This window comes from Arachis stenosperma, chromosome 3, assembly GCF_014773155.1.
Source record: "Arachis stenosperma cultivar V10309 chromosome 3, arast.V10309.gnm1.PFL2, whole genome shotgun sequence".
Classification (NCBI taxonomy): Eukaryota; Viridiplantae; Streptophyta; class Magnoliopsida; order Fabales; family Fabaceae; genus Arachis; species Arachis stenosperma.
In genome coordinates this window covers 49960801-49985282 of record NC_080379.1, presented here as the reverse complement: position 1 = coordinate 49985282, position 24482 = coordinate 49960801, and the positions used below count along the sequence as shown (strand labels likewise).

Sequence of the window (24482 nt, the reverse complement as noted above, 5' to 3'; positions counted from 1 at the left end):
TCCTAGAGGATATACAAAGAAGAGTGCCTTTCCACATCGAAGGAGTGTGCCTTTCCACCTTGCAACCAGAGAAGAACGTGGGAGAAACAATACAAGGGAGAGTGCCTTTCCACCTTCCCCACACCTGCATCACGACAAGAGAGGGAACTTCCATCCTCAACTTGCCATATCGACCATTTTGATCACACACAGTCATTCCCAAATCTCATCATCTATCATCATCATTTCCTTACATTCGTTTTTTATAGCCATAGCAACAAGTATTCATTTAGTTTCACATCATTCTCTTATAATCATCACGTTTACCCTTTTCAGGTCCTGACCAACCCATTTATCAAACTCTTCTCAACCTTTTTAATATCGAATAATCTTAAAATCAATCCAACTCTAACATTAAATCAATCACATAATACGAAGATTAATCTTTGACTTCTCGGACCCATGACTATCACTAAGACATCCTCGATACTCTATTTTCTTTTCTGTTTTTAATATAACAAATGAACTTGGAATTGGGCAAACTTTATATCCAGGCGTTCATCTCAGAATAAGCTTTCTAACAACTCAAAAATCACAATTTTCTGATTTAACTAGCCTTAGAAACAGAGGAGAAACGCTGACTGCTCTACAGTGCTTAGAAACCAGAAAACAGCAGCAGCATACGATATCTAAAATTTCATATAAAATTCAAATTAAATCCAATCACCTTAAAAATTAATATGATTTAACTTAACATATCCAGGTTTCTTTTCCAATTGGTTTAAGGTCAAAATAATTTTTAATGAATGAGTTATGTAAATTGGAAGTTGAGTAACTTTCTGGAGGATTCTGTTTTAAAAGCCAATGAACATGTCCTCTTCCAAGTCCCATAACTCACTCATTAAAACATGGACAGCCCTGAAATTTAAATCACAACTGCTAAGAATAATTAATTTTCACCTCCAATTGGTTGCACCTGAATATCCATCCATAATCAGAAGTTATAAACTCTCAAAGTTACTGATCTAAGAAAACAAAATCTGGCTTTTATTGTATAATGCATCGTATTTCAAAAATTCATATCTTTAAAACCACAAGTCAACCACTCTGAAATTTTACGACGTTAAAATAATAAGACTAAAGCATTTTTTAAAATTGGTTTCATTTCAAAATTCATTTTGAAACATTCGCAGCAGAGTCAACAAGTTACTGCTGTTCTAAAAATGATGCAGTAAAAACAGATTCCACGACTACACTTTGAAAATTCACCATAAATCATATATTTGATGAAACAATCCCAAATTCTCCAGTTCAGTTCTAAATATTCCAAGGTTTAACAAGGACTTGATTCTACGCAATTCCGATCATCACAGAATTAGTTACAGCATATGCAATACCACCACAACACAACTCTACATCCTTATTATCAAACATCAACTATAATCCATCATAAATAAATACAAGAGCATACCATTAATAACTTCCACATCTCATAATTCTAATATATATCCACCAACAAATCTATTCCAACAACATTACAAGGCTAATCATTAAATATAATAAACAATTCAACTTATCCTATGGTTCCTCTAACCTAAGTTTTCACAACACTGTAAATATTAAACGTGCGAAACTTAAACCATACCTTGGCCGATCACTTAGTTCACCCAAGGTAGCCTCACAACTCAAAATTACAACCCCTCCAAGCTCAATCAAACAGTCCCAAAACAAGCCTTGGTCACCAACAAAGCTCCAAATAATCCTAATTCAATTCCAATGCATAAACACCCACTTAACCTACACCTAATACATACATACATACATACATATATATATATATATGTTCCAATTTAGTATTCCATTACAAATACAAGATTGAGCTAGGGTTAGGGTGTTCTTATCATACCCATATAAGCTCAATAGCTTGAGCCCACAAGTTCCGGAAGCTAACTTGAACCTAGAACACAAAAATTGGACAAGATTCACCATAGGTTTTCAATTTCACCAAAGAAAGAGGGGTAGAGATTCTGAAATGAAAATTAAACTTACCAGTAAAATTGATCCAACAGAAATGTAGAGATCGACGCGCTGGACGCGTGGCCGCAAACGGTGCGGCGATCGGAGCTCGGAGCGTAAAGTTATGGTAGTTTGATTAAAGAGGCTAGGGTTTGGAAAGCTCTCACTTTCCTCTCTTAATGTTGCTGTGTGGATCTGTTAAGTTGGAGAAGAAGGAGACGCTGATTTTCTCTTTAATAAAGGCTTGGTTGGGCCCCACGGATCCGGTTTGGGTCCGGTTCAACTGGTTCGACTCTTCCGGTCTGATTTTGGGCGAAAATTTGGAAATTGATATCAAAATTCTTGTTTCGACGAGCTCTATCCTATTTTGATATTAGTTTTGTATTTTTAGCTTTCCTAATTAAAATTCAAATTATTGACTAATTATTTACCAATTTTAGCGGGGTTTACAGCCTTGCTAATGCTTCACCATATATCTTTTGTTACTATGTTACAAATATCATTTATATTAGTAACTCATATACATTTAACCTTATATATTATTATTATTATAATTATATTAGTCTTATTATTATTACTATTATTATTATTATTAGTTGCTTCAGTGGTTTCACTAAGGAAAAAAAGAAAAAAGAAAGGCAAAGGCTTATATATATATCAAGATAAAGGCGAGGGTACAATAAATAATAATCTAAAGCAACATAGAGCATTTCCACAACAACTAAATAAACTCTTCGTGACTTCTGCGCCCATATCCTGGAAAGGGAAAAATGTAGGGGGTGAAACTATCATCCTCGAAAGGGTTCTCAATAGAGGATTTTTGGGAATTACTATAATAGGATACGTGAAGATAAATCGTACCAGTGATTAATAATCGTCTTATGCCTCTTTTCAAAAACAACGGTTTACTATAAAGTAAAGTCGGAAAATCTTTTCTGAAAGAGGAACTGTTCAATTCTCAAAAACTCAAAAGCTTTTCAAAAAGGTTTATCTATACTGAACCAAAATAGCTTTTCATATTCTTCCAAACCAGAAACACAAAACCGAAACCAACCATCGGTCCATCTCATTTCAACCACGGCCCTAGGCCCAAACAATCCAATAACAACCAATCCACCACGATCCAACAGAGTTTCAGTTGCAAACACAAGTAGGAAGGTTCAAGCACAAACAAATAGTTACAGCAAGTAGAATAATTAGCAGTTAATCTCAAGTAATCACACAGGCAAACCAAGTACAATATGCACACCCAAACAATGTCACATACATGCATATGATGCATGACTGTCCTAGTGGCTGATGATATCATTTGTCGGTTATCAAGCCAACCCGACGTGTCCGGTAGCTAACCCGGGCACAGTCTCTTTGTTGCGCATTAATATCATTAGAGGGAATATGTGCCCTGTCACCATTAGAGGGTATCTGTGCCCTGTCGCCATTAGAGGGTATCGATGCCATGTCACCTTTACAACCAGAGAGAAAACACAAGCATACTCACATTCATCATTATTCATTTACCACATTCGTTCATTAATTATATATGCATTTATTCTCAACTATGGATCAACATCCCTCTCAGCCATCCGGCTTAAATTCATAATTCATAGTCAGCCATACGGCTCATAACTCATTCGGCAATCAGCCATAAATCAATATCATACACAGCCATTATGGCTCATAACAAGATAGCACTTCCACCATTCAAAATCATCAAATTCATAAAATCGGCACTTAAGCCATAAATCAATTTTTTTAAACTCATTTCACTTTGAAATCAAATTTCAACTCTTTTCAGCTTTGGCTTTAAAGATCTCATTTCTCAAATCATCTCAGGCTCATAAGCCAAATTTACTCAAAGTGAGTTCCCTTTTTAAAACAGAGCCACTCTCGGCATTCTTTTTCCAAAACTTCCAAAACCATGGCAAGTTAAAGATTTATTTTCAACGGGATTTTATAACAAAAGTTCCTCAGCAGAGTCCCAAGTCTTTAGGGAAGGTCAACCTATATCAATCCCTTAAAATTCATTGAAAACTCTTAAAATCCTAGATTTTCGGTTCAAGTAAATAAAACTGAATTTATTATGAAACCGAATGATATAAAATCACAAGTTTCAACCCGGTCAAAAATCAATTCACTTGAAACGGAACCAGTGCATTTAAATCAAACCACTTTCGGATTTCTTCTTGAAATCCATTTTTCTAACCTTTTCCAAAATGCCTCAAACTTAATTATTCAGTCAAAAGTATAGTTTCCTTTAAAATCGGTAAAAGCTCCATTTTATATTGAAATCAATATTAGAGCATCATTCTTTCCATCAGTGATTCAAATGGTAAAAATAGTTCATTTCTAAATAAGTCGATCTTAAGGCATAAGGTTCACTTAAATAAATTAAGTTTGAAAACATAAATATTCTCCTAATGATTCAAATGATACAATTTCTCAAATCCAAATCTTTTTAAATAGCTTTTCAAACAAGTCTAGAATTTTTATAGAAATTTCGGCAGCATCTCCCCTAAAACTTAGACTTTTGCCACTCGGTTCAGGTCCCAACTAAACCGTTCCTCAATCCTTTTCAACAGTCCAAAATCTGAATCAATTCAAAATCAGGCTAAATCCAACAGTCGCCTCATTTGCATATCTCAAGGAAGCCGTTTAAAAGAATTCAAATCGTTACCAACCAATTAAACTCATTTCCAAAGCTTTAAAGAATCGATTCAGCAACAAATCATTTATCAAACCAAATCAATTAAAGTAAACCAAGCTGAATTTCAAAGAGTATCCTATCTTTCACATTATCAAGAAAGTCAACTCAACTCAAATTAATCCCCAACGGATTAAACTCAAATTTCAAATCTTTAAAGAATCGACTTCAAAAACATTCCATTTCACAAAGTCGCACAACAATTCAGCCAAACAAACATTTATAATCATTTGAGACAATCAATTAATACATAAGGCTAATACAATCACCAAATACACAATGTCTCACATCAGTATCCATATGTAATAATTCCAATACATAAAACATAGTTTTTGGAAAGTGCCCCTACCTCAAAACGCAAACCATAACCCAAACGCCTCACCGAGTCCTTTCCGCCTCAACCCAAAATTAAAGGCAGCTTCAAGGCACAGCCCCACACATTTTTGCAGCAGCATAAACAGCTCTAAATTACAACAAGCAACCTCAGTTACAAAATCCTAAAAACATTAATACCGTAAAGGCTTTAATACACGTACGGGACACTAACGTAGGGCTTTCGAAAATAGATATACTCACCGAATTAAGAAAACGGAACAGCTGCGATTTTGAACCGGCTCGACAATGGTTCCGGCGGCGGCCAGAAGCTCCGGTGGGTCATCTATAAAAATCGCGCAGCATCAAAACCTTCTCGAAACTCAAAATGACCGAAACCACAAACTTAAAACCCTTACCGGCAGAGTTCTCTGGCGACGGCAGTGAAGTTTTGGGCGGCAGGATCGGCGGCTTGAACGGAACCCAGGAGCTGGCAGCAGCGGCGATAGCTCCCTGCCTGCTCTTCCGATCGTACTTCCACTTGCTCAGATCGGACCGGTGGCAGACCCGACGGAGGCAACGCCGCTGACGTGAACGGCGGCTGGTTGCAGTGGTTGCACCTCCAGCTCAGCCTCAGCTTTCTCAGTCTCTCCTGCTCGGTGTGACTGGGCGGCCTTCCTCCTCCTTCGAGTTCGACGGTAATGAACCCATGGCGGCGCTGTGCTTCCTCCACGATTATGGCTCGACAGTGGCGTGGATGGTAAACAACGGCGGCAGCGCTGCGGCAAGGAGCACGGCGGCGGCGCTGCGGCAAGGAGCACAGCGGCATAAGCACCACGATCCACACCCTCTGCTCTTCTCGCACGACCTAATCCTCCCTCTTCACTGACCCGATAGCGTCCATAGTAGAACGGCGACGAGGGTGCGGCAATGGCTTCAGCAGCAGCGCCTCGCGAGCGCTCTCCCTCTCTCTGCCCGATCTCTACTCCACCATGTGTGTACGTGTGTTCGGTGTGTGTGGGTTTATGAAATCTGAGGGTGAGGTTATGAGGGGGAAAAAGTGGGTGAAGGCGGTGACTGACAGCGAGGCGTGGTAGGTTCGGCAGCGGCGCAGTGGCGTCGACAGAGCACAGAGAACTGAGGAATGATGGTGGCAGCTCTACACAGTACGGCGGCAGTGAGCTCCCTCCTCCCCTCTTCGCCGCAGCTCAGTCTCCCTTTCCCTTTTGCTTCTATTTCTTTGGTTCATGGAAGGAATGGAAAAACGGCGTGTTCTACTTGCAGCTGGGTTCTTGGGGGAGGGTTTCAGTGGCGGCTGCTAGGGTTAGAGGGATTAGGGTTTCATTTTCAAAAATTAGGGTTATGGACATTTTAGTAATTTCAAATATAATAGGAATAACATGGTAATTGAAACCCAAATTAAATCCAACACTAATTGCAAATAGAAAAATACTATTTGCTCATCAATTTTACAAATTACTTTCAATAAAATGTCCAAATCAAATCATTAGGAATAATATAATTAATTTTTTCATTTTTCAAAAATAGCAGTATTAATATTTAAAATATTACTTATCTAATCTAAATCATGTAAAATCCCTATTATTTCATAACTGCCAACTTTATAATTTAAATATAGAAAATAATCCAATAATTATAAAATTGGATAATAATTATAACTTATCTCAAATTCAATAAATCAGAACTTGCCTTAATTATCTCTAATAAAATAATTTCTGAAATTAAGGCTATAAATAACTATATAATTTTAGACTTGATCATAAAAAGACTTTTTAAAAGTTATATATATATATGACCTATGACCGAAGATCAAATAGGCATGACGCATAAGCATCTATTTTCTATCAAACTTTATCATTCAGTTTCAATACTCCTTGCATGCAAAGAGAAAGAGAGATAGAGAGAGAAAGAGAGAGAATCGTAAAAAATAGAAAAACAAACTGAGTGATCTTAAAAACTTTAGAAAACACAGACTTAATTACAGTACTTTATAATTCTTTTTCATAAGACACTTAGGGAAAGGCAAAAGAATAATGCGAAGATAAATTATATTATGGAATGATAGAAAAGAAAAAATATTTAATTCATATTAAAATTACCAAAATTCTACCTTCGTAGTACAAATTCAAAATCAACGAAAATTCTGGAAAAGCTTTTTGATCGAGCGCTGAAAAGAAAAATGACAGAAATCATCTGTGCCTCCTAGAACTTTAATTGGCCGAACTCGAGGGAAAGAGGAGCTATGTCACTGTCAACTTCTACTGGATAATAAGTTTTCAAGTATAATTATATAAGTTTTCAAGTATTTTGGGTAATAAGTAAAAGTTTTAGAAAATAAGGTTTTATAGACTAAGGTTTAAAAGAAGATTAAAATTATTATTTCAAATACTTCTTTAAAATTACTCATTTATATTAAAATAAGTTATTATTATAACTTATTACCTCGTAAGAATATCATAATGTGCATTATTGATGAGAAAGCAAGCAAGCAAAGTAATCTTAAAAGTATTAGAGAACGCAGACTTAATTAAAGTACTTTATAATTCTTTTTCATAAGACACTTAGGAAAAGACGAGGAAAGAATGCGAAGTTGAGTTATGATAAAGAATTAAAAGATTGAAGAAAAGAAGTAAGAAAACAAAAGAGAAAGATGAGAAAGAAAAGAAAAGAACAAGAAGAGAATGATATATTAAGTAAAAGGATTATCATAACCCACAGGTCCCTGGATCGAAATTAGGCTCTGATACCATAATGTAACACCCTAACTTTTAGCACCTCATGATCGTATCAAAAGTAAGGCATTACTAACCTAATTCCTTTTATTATCGATTTAATATTGAGCCTTTAGGCGTAAATCTATCAATGGTTTTACTAAAACTTATAACTTTTCCAACAAGAACAAACAACACATATTCACATACTTAATATCAATAATACATTGTAGTATTACATACAAAAGCAATTACAGAACCTATCCCTCTCAATAAATATCTAACTAACAAGGCGAGGAGAAAACAAATTCTAACAACTCAACTCGTAAACATATTCCTCTGTGCTCTCGCCGCTTCGTAATAAGCCTTTACACCTGTAGCTGAAAGGGGCTGGAAATAGGGGGTAAGAACTGGGGAGTTCTTAGTAGGGTCGAGGTTACGAGTTAAGTTCATTCCATATATATTTGGTCAGCAATAACAGTCAACAAGGTACCATCTAATTCAACAATTAAAGAACACAGAATTCAAACAGTCATTTAGCATACCCACAATCAGAGAAAATACACTCACAAACAAATATGCGCAAACAAGTATGATGCATGTCTATCCCTAGTGCAGCTAATGAGCTCATCTGTCGGTTTCGCCCACTCCCGACGTAACTCAGCAACCTTTGTCTGAGTTTGGTTTTCAGTGTCATAACCTCTGTAAGCAATCTCTGTCTTACAGGTGCAACTCTCTTGAGCTGATGTATGCAAACATAACCTCTGTAAGCAACCTCGGTCTTACAGGTGAGGCTCTCTCTGGCCTATGTATGTATTGATAATCTCTGTAAGGAACCTCCGTCTTACAGGTGTGACCATCCCCTGGATTGGCCGATGTATCTCTAGAAAGCAAATCTCGGTGGACTCATCACCATATCTCTGCTCGTTTTTAGCAAGTAAGCAATCATCTCTGCATATCTCCTTTTCATTTTGTTCTTTCTTTCTTTTCTTCTCTATTCTCTGCTCTCCTGTAGCAGAGGTTCTTTAGATTCTTTTAATCTTTTGGCTCTTTTCTATCCTGTGGCAGAGGTTTTTTATATTCTTTTAGTCTTTACTCTCTGCTCTTCTGTGGCAGAGATCCCTTTAACTAATGTATTCTTTACTTTTCTTTTTTCATCATTCTTTTAATTCCTTACTTTTAAAATCAAAAACTATCTTCAGACTCTTCCTTCATTTTTTTCTAAATCTTTTATGAAGAGGATCATGAGATCCTTAGCTTAGATTTGTCTTTCTAAAGCTTTTAGAAAAACTTGTCTGTTTACTACTCTCTGTTTTATTTTTTGTAATACATACAATAATATTCTTATAAAATAATATCTTGATAAATAATAATTCGTAATAATAATTTACTCTAATATAAATGAGTAATTTTAAATAAAATTTAAAATAATATTTATAATACTCTTAAAACTTATTTTATAAAATCTTATTTTCAAACCTTTATTAATTACTTTCTAAAATATGAATTCTTTAATATTTTATTTTTGACTTCAATATTTTATAAAATTATATTTAATCCTTCACTTTGTTTCATATTTATATAAATAATCTTGAACTTTTATAAAATGCCTATTTTACCCTTGAACTTTATTTATTATCCAAAATACCCAAAAAACTTATATAATTATAATATTACCCTCAAAAATAATTCTTGGTTGATTCTTCTCTTCGCCCAAAACCGAAAGCCTCCTTATTTTCTTTTTAAAATATACATTTAAATCTTAATCTGTTTTTTTAGTTTTACGGCTACCGATTTTTCACAACTTTTAATTTAATTTCTCAGCCATTAAACCTCACCCATTTTAATAAAAAACTAACACAATAACAGTCCCAAATCAGCCTCATTATCACAGTTTGGCAGCACAAACATGACCAAATCACAAGCTTAATCACATATAACAATATATCAACAAAATTCAATGTGAAGCCAATCAAACTCCATCAATAATCAAGCACGACAACCATTTACTTATCCAACACAAATTTAATCGGTGAGAATTTACCGAAATCCTACCTCCGTACGGAATCAAAATACTCGAGGCTACGGAGAAACTTTTTGACCGAGCTGCCGAAGAAGAAAATGTCAGAAATCGTCTGCGCCTCCTAGAACTCCAGTTGGCCGAACTCAAGGAGTATGGGAGCTACGTCACCGTCAATTTTCACCAATCAAAAGTGGTACCAATGTGTAGAGGAAGAAGATACGAACACTTTTATTGAATTAGATTTTTTATTGGAGTTACGGATCGTAAGAAATCAAAGCTGGAAGTTCGATGGGGTTACGGTTTTCTCTCTTTCTCTCTCTGTCACTCTTTCTCTTTGCATGCAATGAGTATTGAAACTGAATGATGAAGTTTGATAAAAAAAAACAGATGCTTATGTATCATGCATATTTGATCTTCGGTCATATATATAATAACCACTGAAGGAAATAATAATAATAATAATAATAATAATAATAATAATAATAATAATAATAAGGCTAAAATAATTATAATAATAATATATATAAGGTTAAATATATATGAGTTATTAATATAAATGATATTAGCAATGTAATAACAAAAGATATACAGTAAAGCATTAGCAAGGTTAAGTTCATTGAAGAGTACCGATATTTACTCATATCGGTGGATATCGAGCTCGATAATAATATTATTAACTAAACTCTATTATTTTTTAATTAAAAATATCAATTACTCAAATTAATATATATATATATAATTTTTATTATTTATAAATTATTAAATTATAGTTTTAATTATGTAAAATATTTTATCATAACAAAAATATATAAGAATATGAATTTAATTCAATTCAAATAGTTCTAAATTAATTTAATTACTTTTAAAAAAATAATTTCTAAAAATAAGGAACTCCAATTTATAAAATAAATTATAACTTATTTATTTTTATATTTTTTAAATTGAGGGTCGTTACATTCTACCCACTTTACAAAAATTTTCACCCTCGAAAATTGATACAAGTTGGAAAAAGTTCAAACTAGCTTTACCTTTGAACACATAAGAAAAAAATCAAAATATTTTGACATATATAAGACTAACATGTAAAGAATAAGCTTTAAGGTCTCAACATATATATATATATATATATATATATATATATATATATAGGTAAAAATATAGGTAAAAAGTCTGGCGCAAAGAGGAAGATACAAGATAGGCTCGATGTAAAATGGTTACAAGGCAGGCTGGTATTAGAACGACGGATTTATCATTTGCACACTGAACTTGTAAAATCCGATAAAATTAGTAAATAACTAACCAATAAAATAATTATTAATCAAGAAATTAGAAAATAGAATTTTATAGTTTAATGGAGTAGAGAAAATTAAAATAGAAAATTTGATACTAATTTTAAAGAATTTGGCCCAAAATTGGGTCGAGCGGGCTGAATTGGGGCGAATCGGGCCCGTATTGGGCCCAAGGCCCAACCCATCTCATTAAAACACATGAGCTTCAGCTCATTATTCTTCTTCTCAAAGAGAAACACGCTGAAGCAAGGGAAAAAAAGGGGAAAACATGCAAACCCTCACCCAAACCTTCAATATGAATTATGTAAGTATTTAATTTGCAACCTGCCTATAGAGGCGATGATGTATCTTTGGGAGAAATAGGAATTACTGTTGTCAATCTAGTATTAAGATTCTGTACCCTAGCAGGTCTAAACTTCGCAGGTCGTGACTAAGTTAATTTACTTATGATTATATATATACATATGTAAATATATCATCCTTACCTTATTCTTTCTTAATGAATTAATTTCTCAACGCTTTTTGAACATGCTTTATCGTCTGTTATCTACATACGAGAGTGTTATTTTCGTTCGCAATTTTATTCTACTCCTTTTCAGACTTCTCGTTTAATATTTCCCTTTAACATATATATAGTTACGTATTATAATCCACCTTGAGAATCGTACCACCTTAATATCGCTGACTTATGGCTCGAGCATAAAGATCTATAAATTAAGGTGTTATATTATGGTATCAGAGCAGTTCGTCCTCGTGAGCCTGAGGGATGGACTGCTTATCCTTCAATGCATACTCTAAGTTTGTGCCTGTGCTAGTTAGGATATCTAGTTGATACATCTAGCATGAAGTTCATGAGTGTACCTTTGGTAATTTGAAGCATTTAACTTGGGATATTGAGATTGATCACCTTGGTATCACTTGTTTTGTGTGGACAAGACCCGAATAGCATCTCATGGACATGAGCAAGGTACTCGGGGAAGGATTTCCTAGAACGAACCGATGAGAAAACACCGAGATGGAAATCTTGGTAGTGGTATACATGAGATTAGTGTGTTGGTTTTAGATTGTTGAGCAAGATACCTAGAGGCGAATAATTGAAATTGATCGGTTTAGTTAGGCTTGAATTGATTGGATCTTGATGATTGCGAAGAGAGAAGATTTGTAGACGGCATTGGTATACCTTAGGCTTGAACTTGAAGTAAAGATTCATAAATTTGTATCATTGTGTAGAAAATGGGATAATGACCATTGTTAGAAAACTGATGTTATAGGTTTTAAATAATTAGGTGATGTGAGTATTGAGATCTAGAATTTTAATGAGATCGTGATTGAGTCTTAGGATGAGCATAAGTATTACTCCGGTTGAGTTGAGAAAGCATAGAAGTCAGCCTAGGTTTTATGATCTGATAAGGGAATATAACGTGAGTACATGATTGGATTCTCGGTGTCTAACGATCAGAGTGATGCAACAGAAGCTTGCGAAAATATTAAAATAGGATAGCTGCAAATGAGAGCTATGGAAGATGATTAGAAATACTTTAGGTTTGAATACCTGAAAGGTTTAGCGAGTTAATGCCAATAGTAATTTGCAGGTAATTAAATTTGATTGTGGCTAAGAGATTAGATTGAATTTGAAATCGTTGTATAAATTATTAGAGTTGTAGTTGGATTTGTGCTTAAATTGTGATGGATAAATTGTTGGTCTTTGGATGATGGATTTGGAAAACATTGAATTGAAACATTGAAGTTTTAATGAGGTCGGTTAAATCTAAGGGAGCATATGTGAATATTTGAAAGTGAATTTTCGAGGGCAAAAATTTTTATTAGGAGGGTAGGATGTAAAATCCGAAAAAATTAGTGAATAACTAGCCAATAAAATAATTATTAATCAAGAAATTAAAAAATAAAATTTTATAGTTTAATGGAGTAGAGAAGATTAAAATAGGAATTTTGATACTAATTTTAAAGAATTTGGTCCAAAATTGGGCCGAACGGGCCAAATCGGGCGAATCGGGCCCATATTGGGCCCAAGGCCCAACCCATCTCATTAAAACACATGAGCTTCAGCTCATTGTTCTTCTTCTCAAAGAGAAACACGCTGAAGCAAGGGAAAAAAAGAGGGAAACATGCAAACCCTCACCCAAACCTTCAATATGAATTATGTAAGTGTTTAATTTACAACCTGGCTATAGAGGCGATGATGTATCTTTGGAAGAAATAGGAATTACTATTGTCAATCTAGTATTAAGCTTCTGGTATCTATTTTTTTTATCAAACTTCATCATTCAGTTTCAATACTCATTGCATGCAAAGAAAAAGAGTGGCCGGGAGAGAAAGAGAGAGAACCGTAACCCCCATCGAACTTTCAGTTTCGATATCTTGCGATTCGTAACTCCAATAAAAAATCTAATCTGATAAAAGTGTTTGTATCCTTCTCCTCTACACGTTGGCACCACTTTTGATCGGTGGAAGTTGACGGTGACATAGCTCCCCTACTCCTTGAGTTCGGCAAACTGGAGTTCTAGGAGGCACAGACAATTTCTAACATTTTCTTCTTTGGTAGCTCGGTCAGAAAGCTTCTCCATAGCCTCGAGTATTTTGATTCGGTATGGAAGTAGGGTTTCAATAAATTCTCATCGATTAAATTTGTGTTGGATAAGTGAATGGTTGTTGTGATTGATTATTGATGGAGTTTGATTGCCTTCATATTGAATTTTGTTGATATATTGTTATATGTGATTAAGCTTATGATTTGGTCATGTTTGTGCTGCCCAAACTGTGATAATCAGGCTGATTTGAGGCTGTTATTGTGTTAGTTTTTTTATTAAAATGGGCCAGGTTTAATGACCGAGGAATTAAACTAAAAGTTGTGAAAAATCAGTAACCGTAAAACTAAAAAATGGATGATGATTTAAATGTATATTTTAAAAAGAAAATAAGGAGGGTTTCGGTTCTTGGTGAAGGGAAGAATCAACCAAGAAGAATTATTTTTGAGGAAATATACTTGTATTTTTATGAAAAGATTAAGTTTAATGTTTTAATTATATAAATTTTTTGGGTATTTTGGGTATAAATAAAGTTTATGGGTAAAACAGGTATTTTATAAAAGTTCAGGGTTATTTATATAAATATGAAACAAAGTGAAGGTTTAAATATAATTTTATAAAATATTAAAGTAAAAAATAAAATATTAAAAAATTCATGGTTTAGAAAGTAATTAATAAAAGTTTGAAAATAAGTTTTTATAAAATAAGTTTTACGAGTATTAGAAATATTATTTTAAATATTTGTTTAAAATTACTCATTTACATTAGAGTAAATTATTATTACGAATTATTATTTATCAAGATATTATTTTATAAGAATATTATGGTATGTATTATGAAAAATAAAATAGACAGTGGTAAATAGACAAGTTTTTCTGAAAGATTTAGAAAGACAAATCTAAACTAAAGATCTCATGATCTCCTCTTCATAAAACATTTAGGAAAAAATGAGAGAAGAGGGTGAAGATAGTTTTTGATGTTAAAAGTAAGGAATTAAAAGAATGATGAGAAAAAAAGAATATATTAGTTAAAGGGATCTCTGTCACAGGAGAGCAGAGAGCATAGACTAAAGGAATATAAAGAACCTCTGCCACAGGAGAGCAGAAAGCCAAAAGATTAAAAGAATCTAAAGAACCTTTACTACAGGAGAGCAGAGAATAGAGAAGAAAAGTAAGAAAGAACAAAACGAAAAGGAGATAAGCAGAGATGATTGCTTACCTGCTGAAAACGAGCAGAGATATGGTGGTGAGTCCACCGAGATTTGCTTTCCAGAGATACATTGGCTAATCGCGGGGATGGTCGCACCTGTAAGATGGAGGTTGCTTACAGAGGTTATCAATACATACATAGGCCAAAGAGAGCCTCACCTGTAAGACCGAGGTTGCTTACAGAGGTTATGTTTGCATACATCGGCTCAAAAGAGTCGCACCTGTAAGACAGAAATTGCTTACATAGGTTATGGAACTGGAAACCAAACTCAGACAAAGGTTGCTGAGTTACGTCAGGAGTGGGTCGAATCCGACAGATGAGCTCATTACCGGCACTAGGAATAGACATGTATCATACTTGTTTGCGCATATTTGTTTATGAGTGTATTTTCTGTGATTGTGGGTGTGTAAATGAGTGTTTGAATTCTATGTTCTTTAATTGTTGAATTAGATGGTACCTTGTTGACTGTTATTGCTGACCAAGTATATATAGAATGAACTTAACTCGTAACCCCGACCCTACTAAGAACTCCCCAGTTCTTACCCCCTATTTCCACCCCCTTTCAGCTACAGGTACGAAGGCTTATTGCGAAGAAGCGAGAGCACAAAGGAATATGTTTATGAGTTGAGTTGTTAGAATTTGTTTTCCCTTTGCCTTGTTAGTTAGAGATTTATTCAGAGAGGTAGGTTCTGTAATTGCTTTTGTATGTTACTACAATGTATTATTGATATTAAGTATATGAATATGTGTTTTTTTGTTCTTGTTAGAAAAGTTATAAGTTTTAGTAAAACCATCAATAGATTTACGCGTAAAGGCTCAATATTAAATAGATAATAAAAGGAATTAGGTTAGTAACGCCTTACTTTTGGTGCGATCATGAGGTGCTAAAAGTTAAGGTGTTACAGCCACAAACTCCTTCATGTGGTTCTGCAAGTGCTAAGTCTGCTTCTAATGGGCTCACATATTTTAAGAGAGGATATGAGAATCCTCTCTTATAAAGGTCAATGCCAAGTAAGGTAATAAAGACAGTCTATCTTTTAAATTTCCTCTGATTAGGTATCTCAGATGGAATTTCTTTTGTTTACAAATAAGAAATATATGGAGATCTCCAATCTGATGCCTAAAATATACTTAAAATAGGGGGTAGATATACACTAAGAGTTGTTAGTGTAGGCTGTAATAAGGATGCATCAATAGAATGTAGACGAGTAGTAACTGACTTAGATAAAACATCTGTTTGTCAATTTTGTTTCCTAGGTATATGTTGTATATCAAATTTTTTAAAATAGGATATTAAATGTTTGATAGCAGTCAGATATGTGTCTAATAAGGGGTCCTTTACTTGGAAGAAATTGTTTACCTACTGTATCATAAGTAAAGAGTCACAATAAACAAGAATATGTCGAACCTACAGGTCTTTTGCCAAACATAACCCAACTAAGAGTCCTTCATACTCAGCTTGATTGTCACTTGCTTTAAAAAGAATGAATGCTCTAATACAACTCCTTGGCCATCTTAAAAGGATACCTACTTCACATCCCTTAGGGTTAGAAGCACCATCCAAATATAGGGTCCACGTGCGGATGAGATCTTCGCATCAGCAGTAGTGAATTCGGTAATGAAAGCAGCTAAATGTTGAAATTTCAATGACCCTCGTGACTAATATTTGATATCAAATTCTGATAACTCAATGAACCACTTAATAATTCATCCTACTAGTTTGGGCTTAGCAAGGACTTGTTGCAGGGATTTCTCGGTGCAGACAATAATTGTATGACTTTGGAAATAAGGTTACAATCGTCAAGTTGAATAAGCAAGAGCCAAGGCGAGCTTTTCAAGTTTTAGATAGCAAAGCTCGGAATGCTGGAGAGACTTGCTAACAAAATATACAAGGCACTAATGCTTCTGAATTTCTGTAACAAGAATAGAACTTATAGCTATATTAGAGATAGACAAATATACATGTAAAGGTTTACTTAGTTCAGGACGCTTTAAAATTGGTAGGGAAGAAAGAATGCACTTAAAGATAGTGTTTTTCTCTGATCCCCGAGCTTGCTGAAACTCTTCAACTTCCATTTGTCCTTTGGCCTTTTTCATGGAATTTAACGAGAGTTTTTGGCTTAGTGATAGCAATGGTTTCTTGAAACTTTTCTTGCTAAAGTCCACTTTTGATGGCATTATGATGCACCTCAGGAATATTCATTGCGATCTTTGTAAATCGAGTGACATAGTCTCGTAAGCTCTTATGTTATCCTTGCTTAATTGTGCTTAGATAATCAGAGTCATGTAGATATATGGAGGAGGCCACAAATTGACCCACATAAAGCTTGGCCAAAACCTGAAAGCAAGAAATAGAACTTGCTAGTAAAGAAGAAAACTAATCAAGTACAGTTGTATCCAAAAAGGTAAGTAAACAACGACATAAAATAGGATCAGAAGCACCATTAACGAGCATTATGGAACAAAATTTTTGTATATGTTTCTTTTTGGACCAAGTCCATCATAAAGCTTCAAAGTTAAAGGTAAAGCAAAGTGTCGAGGAAGCTGAAAATTCATGACTTCGGTAGTGAATGAACTAGCAGTATTTTGTCTGTCCATCTAAGCTGTAGGTTGAGTATTGTCTTGCCGTTGTGTTTCCGAAATATGAGTTAGATAGAGTTTTTTATCTCGTCTTTATCGTCCTCCTCATCACCTTCATTATTTTTATTATTCTCATTGTTGGTTATCCAAGTATTAATAAGCTCAACTAACTGATTTGCCATTCGTTGATTTTATGTCTCCATACGTTGATTGGCTTGTTGCAGCTCTGTCACCATATGAAGAAGTTCAGATAATGTTAAAGGAGATTGATTATCAAACATGGTCTTAAGAATTAGAGCGCAAAAAAAGTTTTAATTTTTCGACCCATGGTGAGCGCCAATTATTTTTGTCCTGCCATGGAGATTGCGGCGTATAGCTTGTCTTCCTCCAGATAATATGCTCAATCTTTGAGCTGGAAGAAATCTACATCGGTCATTAAAAAATAGAGAGTGTTATAGATACCTGCAAAAAGTATTTCAATACTAAGTTAGTTTATGAAATACTTCCTTATGAATCAATCAATTGGAATTTTGCATATACCTTGTCCTTCTCTTTAGGCTCTTTTTATAATGTAGAGAGAAATCCGACCATCATCTATTTTGATTATGATATTTATGAGAATAAAATTTCGTTACCATTTCTTTCATCATTTATGATTATGCAATTGTTGGATCAATGGAGTTTATATATAATTAAAATTTTAAATTCACCAGTGATTAACCCTCGCTTTATCACTTTATCAATTTTTTTCGTTTAGAGATCTATTCAACAATTGTATGGAATTGATTGGATATTTGGAGGTTGAGCACCTTTAGCTAGTTATCGTATTTCCCATTAGATGTGTATATGTATGTTCACCTAAAGCCACACACTTTCTTTGCAGTAGTACACTATTGCTTAAAATAAAAAGACCTATACATGCCTTGAGTAAGAAAAATTAAAATAAAATATCACAATTTTATCCCAAGTTGTCACTTGTCACAAAAATTGCCTACTTTCAAAATTCTCTATTCCAGGTCCACCAGTGTTCCTCTTTTTTTTCACAACCTCAAATCACAGACACAAACACAATCTTTCTCTGTTTCTCACATGATCCTCAACTTGTGTCCTATTATATATCTCTTGCAGCTTTTGACATTTGATGTCCCAACATTACAGCTATTCACCACCCTTAAAATAAACCTCAGTGTCCTCTTTCCTCCTATCACCAAATCTCACACATGCACACAAAATTTCCCTCTTTCTCTGCTCTAACATGTTTCTCTGCTTCAATGTTCCCCTATAAAAGTACATCGTAGTAGTAGTAGTGTGCACTGACACTTAATTAGATTGTACATAATGGAGAAGGAGGAGAACTTAACCTACCCACAAAGAAAAAGAACCCCTTCTTTCTCTTCCACCCTCTTAGATGCCATATACCGTTCAATTGACGGATCAAAATCCGACCTTGACAATCATCAACAAGTGGGTCATCATCATCATCACTTGAATGAAGAAAAAACCAACCCAACCACCACCATGAAACATAACCATGGTGGGGTTGGGGGTGGGGGTGGTGGAGGCAACAACAAGAACAAGAACAAGAACAAGAACAAGAACAAGAAGGAGAAGATGATGAATAATCATCTTTGTCGTCACGCAGTGATGCTAAATGATGAATTCTCTCATCAAATCTTCACGAACTCTGTCACCTCATCAGCCTCCTCAGAATGTAGCTATGGTGTTGGTGCAACATTTTCATCATCATCGTCAAAGCAGCAGAGGAAGAAGAAGAATAAAAAAAAGCAGCAGAAGAAGAAGGAAAAGCGTGCTGGTGATAGCGATGGCGATGGTGATAGTGATAGATTTGCAAGGAGCAAGCTAAGAGCATTGAAAATGTACGGCGAATTGAACCGGAAAGTTAAGCAACCAATCTCTCCGGGAAGCCGAATAGCTAACTTCCTATGTTCAATCTTCAACTCTGGAAGCGTGAAGAAGGCCAAGAAGATGTGTTACGTTGGAGCAGTTGATGATGTAAACTTAACATTCCAACACAAATCCAAGTCCCCATGTTTTTCTTCTTCATCATCAACAACAACAATGGCGGCGGCTTCGTTTTCAAGAAGGTCTTGCACGAGCAAAACCTCATCATCATCTTCATCAAAAGCGAAGAACGACAATAATAATAATAATGGAGACAAAAGATCTGTGAGATTTTACCCAGTTAGCTTAATTCTTGGGGAGAATGATTCTCAACAACAGAGGTACAGTGCTTATAGTGAGAAAGATCCAAGCTTGTTTTCATTGAATGTTAGAAAGATTACAAGAAGTTCTACTTCTTGCATAGAAGCAAGAGAAAATCATTCTTCACGTGAAGGTAATGATGGTAAATTCGAGTATATTAGTGGATATTATGGTAATTGTCAAGATGAGGATGTGGACCAGGATGAGGATGAGGATGCTTTGAGTTATTCAAGTTCTGATCTGTTCGAATTAGATCATATTATTTGTGGAGCTGAAGGAAGGTACCAAGAAGAACTTCCGGTTTATGAGACTACAAATTTAGAAACCAACAAGGCCATTGCTAATGGCTTTGTTCATAGGAAAATTTTTAATTAGTTCATGTTAGTTTTTCTTCAAATTTCGTTGTACACTTTTTTTTTAATTTATTTTCGAAAGGTCTAAAATTTATGATTTAGAGTTGATGATTTATGATTTATAATTTATAATTTAAGATAAAAAGTTAAAAAATATTAATTGATGTTGACAAAAAAAATTTGACTACCCAATTGAATTCTTAAGTTAATTATTCGTGATATATATATATATATATATATATATATATATATATATATATATATATATATTAAAAATTAATTATTAAATTAATTATTTATATATAATATATTAAAATATATATATAAATAGTGAATTTATACGTATAATTTTATATATTTTAATTGCAACGATGAAATAATGAATATTTTTATTATATTATATAGTTAATTTAGCTAAGAAGTGTTTAGAAACATTTAGGTTAATAACCCTAATTAATAAACAAGAACACTATAATCAATAAATAAGAATATAAATGAAAAAGAGTAGGTGTTTATTTTACTAATTTATTTGTGCAGGTATTTCAGACAGAGGTACTTCTCACAGATATTACAAGCTATAGTTTCACTAGTACTATTTGGAGAGGATTCATCCACCAAGGGTTGAGTTGTTTACTTAGTTTGTATTGGTTGGTAGGGTGAATACAAGGGAAAGATTGTGTAGATTAGGTATTATTGACCAGAATGATAACATGTCTGTTTTATGTCATAAATTTGTTGAAACTGCTTTTCACTTGTTCATTAGTTGTAAGCTCACTTGGCAGGTGTGGTGTGCTTAGTTGTTCGCTCTTGGAAGGATATGGACTAATCCAGGTATGCTCAAGCGACACTATGAAAGTTGGACAAATATATCAGCGAAAAAGATGGAACGGAAGCGGTGATTAGTTGGTTTTTTTGCGGTCATCTGGACAATTTGGCTAGAACGAAATGATAGAATCTTCAAAAATCAAGGTTCAAGTATGGTGGATATTATTAACAGATCCTTTACAAGTTACGATGAGTAAATTGATAGTGAACTCTGTGATTATTGATGGCAATATCGGAGATGGCTAGAAGTTGTTATTTTTAGTGTTATGAATTTTTGTTTCTTTTCTTTTACTCCACCTTGTTGTGTTAAGATTTTTTACTTCAAAAAAAAATTATTATTAAATAAAATTTAAACAGTAGTTATTTTCATAAAAATATTTTTATATAAATATGATATTACAAATTATTAGATAGTTCAATTAAATATATGTCTAATTATCTAACTATTTATAATATTATCTTTTGACGATGTTTTTTATCGAAGTAATCACTGATTTAAATGTAGATAAAAAATGGTGTATTTGTTGTTGAAAAGTATGAAATAGGCTGGAATTAGGGTTTCATTAGCATAAGCATCCTTGGAATGGTAAACTGATTTTGTAACGAATTGAGTAGTCGCATAGTGAGTGTGGGTGGGAAAAAGCTGGAAGCACTGAGATTGGAGCCTTACGTGCCAATAAAAACAGGATATAAAGCAACAAAAGAAGGTTTAATTTTTCTTCTAAGAAGAAAAGATCAAATAAAGAAATGGAAGTTAAATGGTAATTAATTGCCCAACAACTCTTTTATTCACTTAGAATGTAATCGTATCAATAATAAGATAAATGAAGTAATGAACGGTGATCATAAATAATCAAAGAATAATTATAATATAAAAATGTCAAATAAATTTTTTTATTTTTTTATAAATAAATGATAATATTTTTTATTTATTATTCTTTTTATTATTTATTTTTTTTTACGTACTTAGAGTTATTAATATTTTTTTAAAATTAATTTTAATTTCTCTCAAATCAAATTTCTAACATTCTTCTATTATATTATTATCTATTAAAATATAATTTTTTACAGAAATTATAGATTTTAAATTAAAAAATTTTAACAATTTTTACTATATAACTCATATTTTACATATAGACTATTAGAAAATAAAAATAAAAAATAAGATATAAACAAAAATTAAAAAATAAATTTTTAAAAATAATTGTTAATTCGTCGTATTAAAATCAATAAATAAACATACATATAAATATTAAATAAAAAATATTAAAATAATTAAAATCCTGATCTATTAGTACACATATGAGATAATTTGAAAAATACAATAAAATGCATAATTTAAAATTTGGTAATATTAATTATAAAAATTTATTAATTATAAACATCATATGTATAAAATTATGAATATAAAATTATGGATTTTATTAATATAAAATTATAGATATTATGTGTATGAATTTATGGATGATATAAGTAAATTTATCAATTGAATAAATTAATTTAAGAAATTGACATTTTTTTAAATTCAATTATGTTAAAATTTAAAAACATCTGTGTTAATTTGATAGTTACTTATACAATAACTAAAAAATGATGTGTGTATGGATGAAATCTCTAATAGATATGAATTTAATTTTTAGATGTTAGTTGTATGTAATTATGGAGGTTATGTATATTAACTTATAAATGTTATGTGTATAAACTTAGTTAGTACAGTATAATTATAAATGTACATAAAAACTATAGTTCTGAAAATCGAACCGGACGGGCCGGTTCAACTAGAAATCAATCACCAAGTCGGTCCGGTTAGTTTTATAAACCGCTTGGCAAAAATTGGTCAAAGAACTGGTCGAACCGGTAGTTAACTAGTGAATCGTTGGAACCGTCCAATTTTTTAAAGGATTTTTGGTTCGGATCCCTCTCTAAATGGCGCTATTTTATAGTTTACATATATAAAAAAAAAACCCCTGAATTGCTACCCAAGACCCAGAATCCACTCCCACTCATCTCGGCCTCTCCTACCTGAAACAAAAGAAAGTTTCGAAATTGAAAGAAAAAGAACCCTAACCACCCACAGCCACCCACAACCACCAAGCCCATAGCCACCACAGCCCCCATGACCTCGCATCATTGTCATCATAGAACCCTTCTTTCCCTTTTCTCTCCCTCTCTCTCTGTCGCTCTCTTTGTCTCTTTGTTGCTGCTTCGCTGCTCCTCACCGTGGGTCGTCCTCGCCGCTTCTCCGCTCTTCGTCGTGGGTCGTCGTTGCTTCTCCCTTCCTCCCCTGCGTTGTTTTTGCTTCTCCTCTCTTCGTTGTTTCTTCTTCTCCCTTTCTCGTTGGCATCGTTTCTGCTTCTCTTCTCTACACCGTGTCTCACCGTCGTTACTTCTCTTTTTTTGTAGTGTCTCGCAGTCGCAGTTTATCTCCATGGCTAAATTTTTCAAATTTTCAACCCTCAGGTCTCAAGTCTCTCAGACTAACTCTCTCTGACTCTATTTCTCTGAAATTTGAAATTTATTCTGAATATGCATATGTATTATTGATGATTCTGAGTTTTGAGATATTAATTTTTTTAATTTTTATTTGAATTATGTGGTTGATGAGTTATAAATTTAATTGTTTAATTTATTAATTCTGTTGAGATTGATTTTTAAATCCAATATGTTGTACTTGTTATTTTGGTGAATTGTTGTTTTGCTGTTATTGATTCAAAATAGAAATATTGTCACAATTCTATATTGAGTTGTTTATGCTGATTTTTTCTAATTTTGAATTGGTGATTCTGGTTATTGATTTTCTGATTCTAAATTGTTGATGGTGCTATGGTGCATGCTTCATTGCATTATGCTGGACTGCTAAAATTTTTCTTATTTTGAGATGTTTATGATTTGATTCTAATTGCTTTATTACATTGTGTTTATATTGGGATTTTTTATGCTGTTTTTTTATTTTGTTGTTGATTTTTTGTGAATTTTCAATCATAAATTATAAAAAATTTCAAAATTTTAAAATTTATCGGCTTAAAAATGATTAAATTTAAATATTTAAAATTATATATTAAATTTTTTATAATTTTATTATATATTTAATTAAATCAATTGAATCACGATTAAACCTTTGAACTATTAAACTAGTCACTCTATTAATTTATTTCGTAACATTGATAAAAACACAAAAAAAAATTAAATCAGTTTATCACTATAACACCCGAGTTTTTAAAATTAAATTTTACGCTTTGAATTTAAAAATAAAATTTAATTTAATTATAACTTATTCTATTATTTTAAATTATCTATTAAAAACTATATTAATAATTACAGTCTAAATTGATTTTTATAAATATTATTATTATTATTATTATTATTACTATTACGCTATTATCATTAATATTGTTATTACAATTATATAAATTTGTTTAGTTACATTAAGTAAAGTTCCTTAGCTATATATATATATATATATATATATATATATATATATAACCATTCATTGTAATAATTGGCCATTTATAAATCATTTATCATCACCAACGAATCATACACAAAAGGAAAAGAAGATTAGGAAACGTGGCTTAGTGCATATATATGTATGTGTATAAACATGACACATACTTGCTTTCATTAATTGACCATGCCACCTAATAAAATTTATACCACAAACTCCCATTAATCATAACATTCATCTTTTTATTCA

At 32.9% G+C, this 24482-nt stretch overlaps 1 protein-coding gene across 2 annotated transcripts; it reads left to right on the top strand.

Moving 5' to 3' along the window:
- Positions 1–18549: 18549 nt before the first annotated feature.
- LOC130970492 (protein BIG GRAIN 1-like C) lies at positions 18550–20938 on the top strand. Of its 2 annotated transcripts, XM_057896596.1 has the most exons (2): positions 18550–19891; positions 20501–20938. In XM_057896596.1, the coding sequence occupies exons 1-2, from the start codon at positions 18726–18728 to the stop codon at positions 20586–20588; spliced, it is 1254 nt and encodes a 417-aa protein (XP_057752579.1). In that variant the 5' UTR covers positions 18550–18725; the 3' UTR covers positions 20589–20938. The 2 variants fall into 2 exon arrangements, with proteins under 2 accessions (XP_057752579.1, XP_057752578.1); XM_057896595.1 differs by lacking the exon at positions 20501–20938 and having other exon boundaries at positions 18550–20012.
- Positions 20939–24482: the final 3544 nt, after the last annotated feature.